The sequence below is a fragment of the Platichthys flesus genome, chromosome 15 (assembly GCF_949316205.1).
Source record: "Platichthys flesus chromosome 15, fPlaFle2.1, whole genome shotgun sequence".
In the NCBI taxonomy this organism is placed as follows: Eukaryota; Metazoa; Chordata; class Actinopteri; order Pleuronectiformes; family Pleuronectidae; genus Platichthys; species Platichthys flesus.
The window spans coordinates 15,921,487-15,933,543 of NC_084959.1; the positions used below are offsets into that span (position 1 = coordinate 15,921,487).

The 12,057-nt window shown below is 38.3% G+C and overlaps 2 protein-coding genes across 2 annotated transcripts; both read right to left on the reverse strand.

Moving 5' to 3' along the window:
• Positions 1-6: 6 nt before the first annotated feature.
• LOC133969860 (odorant receptor 131-2-like) lies at positions 7-915 on the reverse strand. The gene has a single exon (XM_062406567.1). The coding sequence runs from the start codon at positions 913-915 to the stop codon at positions 7-9; it is 909 nt and encodes a 302-aa protein (XP_062262551.1).
• Positions 916-5,245: 4,330 nt separating this feature from the next.
• ppme1 (protein phosphatase methylesterase 1) lies at positions 5,246-10,548 on the reverse strand. The gene is made up of 14 exons (XM_062406680.1): positions 10,283-10,548; positions 9,432-9,526; positions 9,077-9,168; positions 8,893-8,950; positions 8,295-8,346; positions 7,613-7,767; positions 7,347-7,437; positions 7,110-7,175; positions 6,904-7,030; positions 6,661-6,790; positions 6,441-6,485; positions 6,264-6,328; positions 5,695-5,762; positions 5,246-5,567 (listed from the first exon to the last, which is right to left on the reverse strand). Exons 1-14 carry the CDS (start codon positions 10,366-10,368, stop codon positions 5,564-5,566), a joined length of 1,134 nt encoding a protein of 377 aa, XP_062262664.1. The 5' UTR covers positions 10,369-10,548; the 3' UTR covers positions 5,246-5,563.
• Positions 10,549-12,057: the final 1,509 nt, after the last annotated feature.

A 12,057-nucleotide genomic window follows, 5' to 3' on the forward strand; every position in this document is an offset into this window, starting at 1 on the left:
TAGAAATCAGGTTTTGGTAACTGGCCTCACATTGCTTTTGAGCCAGAAGGTGAAATAATATATGAAGATGTGTCTGAAGGTGTGATCTCTGAGGCCATATATGAGCGGACTCAAACACTTTGGGAAAATGATGAGACCCAAAAAGAGGCCGTACTGAACATTAATGTCCACTTTACGGTTAATGATCAACAGTCTGTTCATCATGCCAAACAGAGTAGAGGAGAGACACAGACAAAACTGAAGCAGATGCAGCAGCACTGTCCTTTGGGCCTTGCTAGGATTACCATTACAGGAGGAGGCTGACTTCACAGTTATCATGATAGCAATGTATGTATAAATTATAACCATGCCCACCAGTACAAAATAAATGATGGTGAAGGACATCATTAAAGTAGAAGTCTTTGTCATGACGACACTGTTCCTGTAACACAAGCTTGGCACAGTGAAGTCTTTGTTCTGGTGGCTGACCCAAACGAGAACATGGGTGACTGAGTCCAAAGAGGCCACTATCCATATCACAGCAATGGCACTGCCTGTCCTTCTGGTGGTTGCAATATTTACATGTCTCAGTGGAAAACAGACGGCAACATACCTCTCCAAAGACATCACTGCAAGATTGAGGGGCGATATTTTTATAGCGATGTTTGCAATTGTTGTGATAATAACACACACATAATTGATCATTTTGAACATGGTCGCAGCAGCGATGTACAGCAGCATCGTGATCACAAGCTGCAGAGAGTCAGAGAGCAGCAGGTGAGCAAACAGGATGTAGCGAGGGGACTCGAGCAAGAGAGGCTTCCTCAGCAAGGCAAAGAGCATGACTCCATTTAGGCACAGGAAGAAAAGACATGGCAGCATTGAGATAACGGCTTTCAAAGGTTTCAGCTGGGTGACTTCTGTGGTGTCGTTCATGACTTCAGCTCTGTGCAGTGTCTTTAAAGGCAGATGCACGCACACACATAGCAGACACATCACCTGTGTAAGAATTTAATGTCAAACAATATCTAAAACATCATAGTGAAAAATACCAAAATGTAACACAAAACATTAAACAGCATCACAAAAAAAAAACTGTTGTTCGTATGTAAAATCGGTGAATCTGAAGACATAAAACACAGATTTACTGTACCAGACACATTACTTACAAGCTGCCACTCTGGTCTGACTTCATTTTGACAATGACTGCTTTTGGGGACAATCTGAAGAATGATTCAGGCTCCTGTTGACATGTCCTTCTTTTCTAGAAGTCCTCTGTGTGTTGACATCATCGCCCATGTCAGTTTAACAACCAATCAAAGCTCTGCATCGATCAGGTTCTCTTTGAAGGAGTAAGAGAAATTCTTTGCAGCAGAAAACGTTAACTTACAATTTACAATAAAGATGTCTCATTAGAGTTTTAGTGTGTTTTCACATTGTGCTTCTGTGCAGAGTTTATATATATATATTAGTGCTGTCAAAAGATTAAAATATTTAATCGCGATTTATCGCATTTATGTCATAGTTAACTCAAAATTGATCGCGATTAATCGCAAATTTGTATCTATTCTAAATGTCCCTTCATTTATTTTTTCCCCATCCTTTTTTTTTTTTAATGCTCTATCAACATGAAAAGTGGATTGGCTTGCTTTATGCAAATGTTTTATTTAGTTGAAAAACATAATTGCCAAACAGGGCGCTACAAATAAAATTATAAAGTGCACATTTCAGGTAAACAAGGACTCAGCCTATAGTGCTGTTAAACCATGGCTTAACATTTTCTTTTTTTCAAGTTTGCTGTGAACATAGCAGTCAGGCCTCTCAAACAGACAAGCAACAAGTTAACAAACAAACAAAATACACAGGCAAGTGTCGCCCTACTTTGAAACAAATTAAACACAGAACTGTGTAGGGCTATTTGAATCATCCCCATATTTGTGGAAAATGTATGAAATAAGAAGTACCCTATTTTGAAATAAATAAAAACATAAAGCTGAAGCCTGATAGCTTATAAATATATATATTTTAGTTGGCGAAATATTAAAACAAAAAGCGAGAGCAGGTCAGACTGGAGGCGAACACAAATACTGAAGCTCGATAGAAACCAACTGCAGCTTCTGCTCTGATCGAGAAGCTGAGGCGCTGATCTCTGATCAGCTGAGACGATGATATTTATTATATTGTTTTATACAAAAAAGGAGAAATATTCATATTAACCTAAGATTTCTTTGGTGAATAAAGTACTAAGTACCTACTTTGAAATGAACTAGAACAAACCAGTAATGTAAGTAATTTGGAATCTAATTTATATTACACTTTATATATACTTTGTATTTTTTGTAGATGACAGTTATGTCAAATGATTTGAAGTGTAGTTTCACACGTAATGAGTTTGTCCCATTGCCACTGACCTTTGTAGCACATGTCAACTTTGTCAGGCTCAGCCCAATTCACCAGGCTTAACTGGATATACAGAATATACACTGTGTGCACAATTATTAGGCAAGTGAGTATTTTGACCATATCATCATTTTTATGCATATTTTCCAACTCCAAGCTGTATACATTTGATTGCCTATTGGATTCAAGCATATCAGGTGATCAACACCCTATATCAATGTGAGCATAATTATAAGGCAGCTTCTTTTCCTCAGGTAAAATGGGCCAAAAAAGAGATTTAACTGACTCTGAAAAGTCAAAAATTGTAAAAAGTCTTTCAGAGGGATGCAGCACTCTTGAACATGCTAAGATATTGGGGCGTGATCACAGAACCATCAAACTTTTTGTTGCAAATGCCTAACAGGGTCACAAGAAACGTGATGAGAAAAAAGACGCAAATTAACTGCCAAAGAAGAGAAGAATCAAACGTCTAGCTACCAGGAACCCATTATACTCCAGTGCTGTCATATTCTAGAACTGCAACCTACCTGGAGTGCCCAGAAGTACAGGGTGTCCAGTGCTCAGAGACATGCCGAGGTAAGGAAGGCTGAGACCCGATCACCACTGAACAAGACACAAGTTGAAACGTCAAGACTGGGCCAAGAAATATCTGAGGACAGATTTTTCAAGGGTTTTATGGACTGAGAGTGACTCTTGATGGATCAGATGGATGGGCCCGTGGCTGGATCAGTAACGGGCACACAGCTTCAGTTCAACTCGGATGCCAGCAAGGTGGAGGTGTGGTACTGGTATGAACTGGTATTTAAATGTCAGAAATGTTTATTTGTCAATTTTGAGTTGCTTGTTTATTATTCTCACTTTAAGAGATGAAAATAATGTGAGATGGGAAAACAATTGTTTTTCATTTAGTTGCATCATAATTCTGCTCACTAATAATTGCCCAATAATTGTACAAACATAGATATTCTCCTAAGAAAGCCAAAACCTCGGTTTTACTTTCTAAAATATTCAGGTTTGAGGTTTATTAACATTTTGGATTGACCGAGAGCACTGCAGTTGTTCAATACTAAAGTAAATCGTCCTTCAACTTGCCTAATCATTTTGCATGTAGGCATTTTGATCATCTCCTTGTTCTAATATGTGGATACAGAAAAAAAACAATGTTTACAAAGGGAGAATGTAAATATGCTTACAGCTTCCAGTGACATAGGGACAGTGAGCTGTACTATCTTTGTATGTCAGTGTAATAGTGTAATACAGTATATAAGCATGTTTGTTTCCATTACATTTTAAGAATAGCTGAGGCGTGACAAGATTTAACTCATTAGGTCTGCTTTCATAAACCTACAGTGAGTATTGGATTGATATGTATTTTATTATATTAATTACTGCCAGGTTGATGAACCAGTTTTCAGTGCATCCGACCTGATACACACACACAAATTATTCGGTTTGTGTGTCAAAATATTGAATCTAACAAAAAAAAGAACATGGTAACTTAAGAAGATTCCCGTATAGAATTTGTTTTATTTACAGGTCTTGCACTTTATTCCATATGTTTTTCAGATTTAGTTGAACATGTGTGTAAAATACATGATGCAACCAGAAATGTCTGTCCCTGTTCAGAACACAACAGCTTTGTTTACAGACTCATATCACAGATTAATCTCAGTGGTCTGAGGTCTGTGGAGGACTGTGTTGGTCATTATGGCAGATTAATAATTCATGTTCCACATCTCAGGTATATATTCCTGAGTGTGTTGATCTCTGGTGGGACAATTAAAACCTGCATTGAATTCCCTGGCATATATCAGGGAAGTAGGGAAAACACCATCGCTGTAAACTACAACTTTGTTTTTCTGCTGTTTTGTTTTTTTTTGGCTGCAAGAGAACAGCTCTTCTTTCCGCTTCTTTATCTAGCTCTGAGGAAATAACCTTAAAAAGAAATGCTAGATACTGTAGATTACTAAAGTATACCCAAATTTGTGTATGAAGCTACAATTGCAGATACAAGTGTAAAAAACGTTTTCTTCCGAAGGTTGACAAAACTTAAGGAGTGACGAAGGGAGTCAGGTGTCATCATTTTATAAAGTTTATCTTCAAAACAACAAAGGCAATTTCTCCTCTGGTTTGTCCACACTGAAATTTTGAACAATTGTCTAAATTCATTGTAAATTTTACATACTTTATTTAAAAAACCTGTGACGTGATTGAGAATGAAGCAATTTTAATTAAAGAATAAAGAGAAGAAAATGCAAAAAATGTTTATCTAAGCCTGACAGTGGGAGGAAGATCAGAGTATATTAAGTCTGATGACATCAGCTGATGTCTTCTCTGTTTAGTTAGGGTATACTGTATATTTGTTCATCCTTGCTCAAATGATACAGAACAGAAAAACAATGGATTTTGTTTGCCTATCCAGACAAAAGGGCAGACAATTACATCACTTTCTTTCAATTACTTTCTCTACTACTGCCAGATAAGGTGTTTTTAGCAGAACACTGCAACCAGTGGCTCTGGATCAGGGGGAAAGACAAAAACTGGGCTCCAAGATGTTAGGGACACACACCCAGGGCTGATTAGCCTGTGGTCGGCCGGCCCAAGCAGAGGATGTCTTGTGATTGAAAGGCCAGAACACCCAATGTTGCAGTGAAATTCATGCTACAAATGTAAAATGGTCTTCGTCTGCTTTGGTAATAAAAGGCTGTTTCAATGAATTCAGGCATTTCTTGTTGTAATTGGAGCGTCTAGCATTAGTGTAAGCAGAACCCACTGTCAGTTACTAAGAACACCAGTTACATTCATCTATAGTTCATTTTAGGTATTCAATAATTCATACAACTACCAAATATAGAAGCACATGTGACATTTTTGCTGCATCCATCTTTAATCTTTATTTGAAATCAAAGATTACACATTAACATGATGCAATCACTCAGAATAAAACTAGGAGAGCATTACATTTCAGAAATTAAAAAATATACATATTATAAAGGAAAAGTACAATCAAATCCCAGTGTTTTGAAAATGAACATAAGGCAAAGCTGAAAGGCAAAATATCTACATAGGAAAGCAAAATAATAATAATAATAATAATAGTTACGTTTTCCTCAATTTTCTTAAATTGTACGATAGGTTCAACTCTTCTAGGTCTGCTGGCTATATTTAGACTGAAAAATGGACATTAGCTGTTGAAAAAAAAAAGACAAAGTGACAGTGAATAACATCTCAGTAAACTTTATGATATACTATAAATAAATAAATAAATAAATAATAAATGTAAAATGTAACACATCTTATATGGTTCACACTTACCACAGATATCCGTCCTTGAACTCAGTGAATTTGTGTCGGACCATAAATGTTGCTAGAGCATCTGCTACCTAACAACAAACGACAGAGGATTCAGCTTTAACAAAGGGCAAACAAACAAAATCATCATGATCAAATACAAAGAACAAGGGGAAGACAACAGGGATTCTGTCGATGTAGATTTGAGATAGCATGTTCAAGAAGCCCTAAAAAATGTTTCTTAAGTTCTCCTTGACCTGAAATTTAGTCAGTGCCATATTTGACAAGATTCTCTCGAGGCGTTATTTAAAATAAAGTGTTCAGAAGGCAGGTTTTGGTTTGGTGAGGCCACCTTGACCTTTGAACACTAAAATCGAATCAATTTGCTGCAGGTCAGGGTTAATGTTTGTATCAAAGTGAAGAAATTCCGTGAAGGCGTTCTTGACATATCGGGCTAGCAAGAATGGGCCGAATGGACAGACAACCCGAAAACATAATACCTCCTGCCACTGACTGCTTTCAGCGTGGAGGCTTAAAACCTACTTGAATCCAAACGTCACACTTTACGCAAAGCATAGTGGATGTTTATTTACTTTTTCAGGTGCGTCCTCATGGACAGCGTGACCACACTGAGGGAGGACTTGCATCTGAAACTTCCCTGTGGACAAACAGTGACATCATGGATATGATCAAGGTCAGTTGGCTATGTTCTACAGTAACAACACTCAAACACAAACGGAAATTGGAAGCTCTCCATTTGCCCTTCTTACCTTGCATCTGTCCAATAGTAAGGTCTTTGTCCAGTCTGTCCACTCCTGTACAATGGAACACACCAGGGGTGAAATTGGGCAGCCAAAGGCGAAATAACTTTCAATTAAATTATTTGTATTCATCTAAACAACTGGGATCGCCCTGAAATCCCATCAGAACTTGCAGCCCATATATGTTTTATGGAGGCTGTATGAAATAGTAATGAGTGAAAGATTTAACCTGCGAGCAGAAGCAGTTTTGGCACAGGGCAGGTGAGGAAGAGAGCAGACAGGCCTCGGAACCAGCCATCCCAGTACTTTTCTGTCTTTGACAGGTCCACACGCCAGCTGAAGATGCTTTCCTTTTTCATCTGTATCAGCAAAATCAACCCTTTAAGGGAGTGTTTAACCTACTTTACACTTTTCATACACATACTGTTCATGTTACACACAAAAAGAACACAAGGACAGGGAGGAGCCGCACCTCTTGATCATCTTCCTTCATCCTTTTCTTGTTGGATTCTTCTTCTGCTTCTTCCTCCTCGTCCTCTTCTATTATACCTTCGCCAATGCTATTAGAGACTCCTGGGCTGCTAGTGGGGTCCTCACATCTGTGGACGCCCGTATACAGGTTAATAAAACTTGCAAACATATGCAGCAGGTAATGTGCAAGTGAGAGAGTAAACGTACTTCTTCACTTGGCCTCCCATTGACACACGTGCTGACTCCATGTTCCGGATCTGGCCACTTTTCACACTGAGAACCAAGCAAAAGAACAATTTTGAGCAAGACAAACCAAACTCTTTAAATGGACACTCTTTAAAGTAAAGCTGTTCAAGAAAAGAAAAACAACAAACAAATAAACGAAAAAATGCAATTTTAACGTATTTACTAAATAGCAGGAGAGTATTATAATGATCGGTTTACCTCCACTCAATGGCGTTCTCCAGAGATTTAAATGTCTTTGGCCGACTTCTGAGGAAATTCTGCATACTGTTCAAAGCATCCATCGCTGTACCTGAATAAAATTACCAAACTCAGTTGTCTTCAATGTTCCCACTAATAATGTTCTTATATTTCAATATAAATATTTATCATGTATATTTAAAATTAAAGTAAAGTCAACTTGCTATTTTGTTAATTATGTAACTTTTATCTACGATGCAGCAACTTGACAAAGTACGTGCACTTACCTTCTACAACGTCAATAACACAGAGGCCCAGAAGAGATGGTAGGTGATTGGCAATGGCTGTGTGAACTGCAATGGCCCCACCCATGCTGTGTCCAATAATCATGATCGGAGGAGGGCTCTCTCCGTAGAGAACCTCCACCACTTTGCCAATATCCCTTATGAAAGAAAAAAACATAAACCTGTTAATGTCAATGTTTCTATGCATATGAGCAGAAATAAAGACTAATTCTTCACGTAACAATGAAATGAGGAGCTTGTGACAAAATACAAATTTTGATCAAACTTGAGTCCACAAAAACACTTTTGGAGTTTCAAAGGTAAACAGCGTTGCAGCCAAATCCAATACAATTCAAGTAAATGGTGACTGATTCTTCGAACATCCAAAAACAACTGAAAAAAACACAACATGCCTCCATGTTATATCCTTGAATATCCTCCTCTTGATCACTGCAAACATTTAGCCGAAAATTGTATTGAGTTTGGCTGCAACGCCGTTTGCCACTGAAACTCCAAAAATGTTTTGTGGACTCACACAAACCGATCCCTTCCATCGGCATAGAGGTGAGTAGATAATGGGTGAATTTTAATTTTTGGGTGAACCATCCAATATAACAAAATTTAAAGCGTGAGAGTGGTTGTCACAAACCCAGTGTCTGTCTCTACTGCACACACAACAACTCACTTGGCCATCGTATCTGCAGAGAGATCTTCAGGATTTTTCACTTTGGAGTCACCTGCAGGTAAAGAAAGTGATAAAGCTGTGTAAAAAAAAAATCTAAAAGTAAGAGCATTTTTTTGTTAGTTTTTTGTTACTAAAAGTCACTGCTTTATTGAGTTTCTCTACAGCGTTAAGAAACTCAGAGCATGTGGGGGAGTTGGTTGGTTCTTACACGCGACAGACAAAAAAAATGAAAATAATAAATCATAATATCTCCCGGTGAAAGAGCAGCATCATACACATCAAAGACACCGACGTAGATGTCTAGAGAGTCTGTGGTGATGAGAGCTGACAAAGGTGTCGGAGTGCTGTAAACCAATTCACGTGATCTACGCACCAGAGTTAATAAGTCACTGCCTGTCTCTGCTTGCTGCACCCAGCTGCTCCACCTCTCACCTAAAAAGTGCGGAGGATTTATGCTGTTGTGAGCAAGTCTGTAATTCAAGAGGATTAACCACACTACCTAATCGAGGTGACTAATCGCCATCAGAATCTTCATTTCAAAACAACAAATAAAGTATGTAACTACAGTTGTGACTTCTGACTACCTACATATATTTACCATGAGCTCGAAGGTCCATAGCCACGACCCTGCAGGTGATCCTGCTGCATATAACGCCCTACAAAGAAACATGTGAAAACATTCACATCAAATAAGGAAAAGCAGATGAAATAAAAAGCAGCTGCATAGTTAGGGTCTGTATTTAGGCTGGAAGGCTTTTTTTTGTACTAGTAGTTATGCTCACAGTGAACACTGCCCAGGAGAGTGCAGAGTGGCCACCTCCATGGAGCAGGAGCAGCACAGGACCATGGGCACCACTGCAGTAGATTCTGAAAGTGTTCATTGTGGTCAAGGAAATGCAAACCAGAGCTGTGCAGGTAACAGAGTAAGAAGATGCTGCTAAATGAGCTTTAAAAAAATGTTTTATCATCAAACGTTCTGTACCACACTGAAGTTTGATGACTCAATGGTATAACAAAGAAGCTAAATATGAACTGACCTAATCAATTTGAAGGCTGTATGTGGTGTCTATCTCCCCCAGAATTTGAACAATTCATGGTACACTTTCTATATACAGACACAAGCTGAAATCAAGGATATATCTTTGCCATTCTCATTCTCCACCTCAACGTCTTCAATGGTCTCAAAGTAATGGCTCCAGGGCAGGGGGGAGAAATCTTTCTTCCGACCAGGTCTGTGTTACAGAGACGTACAGACAAAATGTAAATGTTCTCATATGACAGCAGGAATATTAACATACACAGTCGTTTTGTGATGTCTTTTTCCCATGATCACACTGTGCAGACAGAAATAACTGGTACAAATAAAAATGATGACTGGATAAAGATATTCAAAGCCAAACAAAATTTGGAATTCGGGAGAGGGGGAGAAAGTGTGTGTGAAATATAAACTATAGGTACATCTTTAATAAAAGCACACACTTGTTTAATCATCTGTTCTACTATAGTGATGTAAACAAGCCTGTATCAACCCTTAACTAAACATTGGCTTCCAAATGAAAAGTAAACACAACCCTGAACCCTGTAAAGGGATCTTTTCACATTAAAATTGAACCTGACTTTACTGAATATGAATATCTCTAGACACTGTTTATGTTATCTTTCCATGAATGGTCACTGTCCGTCCTCACAGATCTAAGCTAATGCAAATATTGACTACCCGATTATTTCTTATATTATATTTATTAGTTATAAAAGTGCTTAAATGCGAAAGCAGCTGGGTAAACCAAATACATGGTCATATTGTAGAAGACAAGTAACGATCCAAACTATAGCAGCAGTAGCTAAGTTAGCTTGTTAACGATAACAGCTTAGCAATCCTAAAACAAACTTTCCATATATCGGACAACATTAAACTTTATGAACAGAGAGCAGGTGACGTGTTGGTGGATTTAACACCTGAGATAATTGATGATTAAAAGCCAGCTCACCCCATTTTCATCTTTGAGCTGGACTGAACACCACCTGCCATAGGAGGTCTGGAAGCGAACAGGTTCAGATGCATCTGTTTCTCCATGTAGTCGGTGGGTCTCTGTCAGGGACTGTCTGATGTCACCTTCCCTGTCTGTCGCAGCATAGGATTTTAATTCGACACCAGCAGCGACGGCTGGCTAGCTTTGGCTGTAAAGCTAATGGCTAGCGGCTAGCGGCTGTCTCTTCTTCTGCTGCTGGGATTATTTTTGGACTTACTCTTCTTCTTTGATTTCATTTCCTCATTGGTTCGCAGGGGCACTCTGGGGGTGATGAGATACTGCCCTCTATTGGTCACAAATAAAACTCAAATATTGAGAATATTATAGCAGCGTTGTCGTTTTTTTATGTACATTTTAAATAAAGAGAAAAGTAAACAGCAGCAACGGTTCAGTTAAAAAAGAAGACGGACTGATTTCTTTCTTCCTTTCTTTGGGACTGATTTCTTTCTTCCTTTCTTTGGGAGCCTTCAAACCAAAAGTTTATATAAAACATTTGATAAAAATAACTGCTACACTTTTTGCTATTGTATTTGGGATTTTTAAGCACTGTTGAAACCGGACTCAACCCAATGTAAATGCATTTCTAGAGTCAGGACATTGTGATGCATACAAACAAATAGAGAAACAATAGTTAAAGATGACCACTGTTGATCTTACGCTTTCAGCATTTCATTTTATTTTGAAATGGTGACTTAATAAAAATATTTGCGTACATTCATATAGATTAATAAAAATACCTACAGGTCCGAAACAGAACATTGTTCTATCCTCTGACTAACAATAATGAATTGAACACAGGGTGGCGGCAGTGCACACTCTGGTAACAGGCAAAATGTTTGAAGAGGCACTCCATTGGTTGTCCACACAGTTTACTCACCATATTTGCTCTTTAGCAGGAGAAAAAATCTCTGTGGCTCTGAAAGAGTCTGTGGAAGTGACCGTTAAGGTGTCATAATTATGTCATCAGGGTTATCTTATCTTATCTTATCTTATCTTACTTTACCTTATCCTGTGGCTGAGATGGTAAATTCATAACAGAAAGCATGTGTTACAAACAAGTGGAGTGAATCTGTAGCAGGCAGAGAGGGGCAAAGGTAAAATCGATTTGCATTGTGGGATATGTCGTTTTTGAGGGGAAAAGACAGCATATCTGACCCCTGCTGCATTAGTTAGACTTTTTTCTAAAAACATCTCTGGAAAGTCTATTTTTGCATCGGAAAACACTTGATTAATGGTCCATTACACATCAAAATTAATATAAGGGCATAGCAGGAGGGTGAGTTTGCTGCTGGTGACCTTTTTAGAATAATCCAATAATCATTACTTAATAATCTAGAAAAAAACCTGCAGGCTTCAGGGTGTGTTTATGATCACTGGGAACTTCAGTTTCTCTTAGCTACCATTTAGTCAGTCTCTGTTATTCAATGGGAGACATTTGATAGTAAATGCAGTTACATAAGGCGTGTGTTATGACAACTGATCATGTTACAGACTTGTTATTTGGCAGAAGAGGACAGGACGAGGTGACAGTGGACAAACAGAGCTGCCCACGTAACAGATTTACTTTAAAATTAGTACGAAGATTCCTTTATAAGCCAGTGTGAGGACTCGGGTTAAAATCATCTCATTCAATCAGCAGAAATGTTGAGTCAACCCTCTCAATTAAACAATCAAACTACTGAGGTACAAATCATGGTTGGATTGTAACACAATGGACCCCTGGGCACAGACTT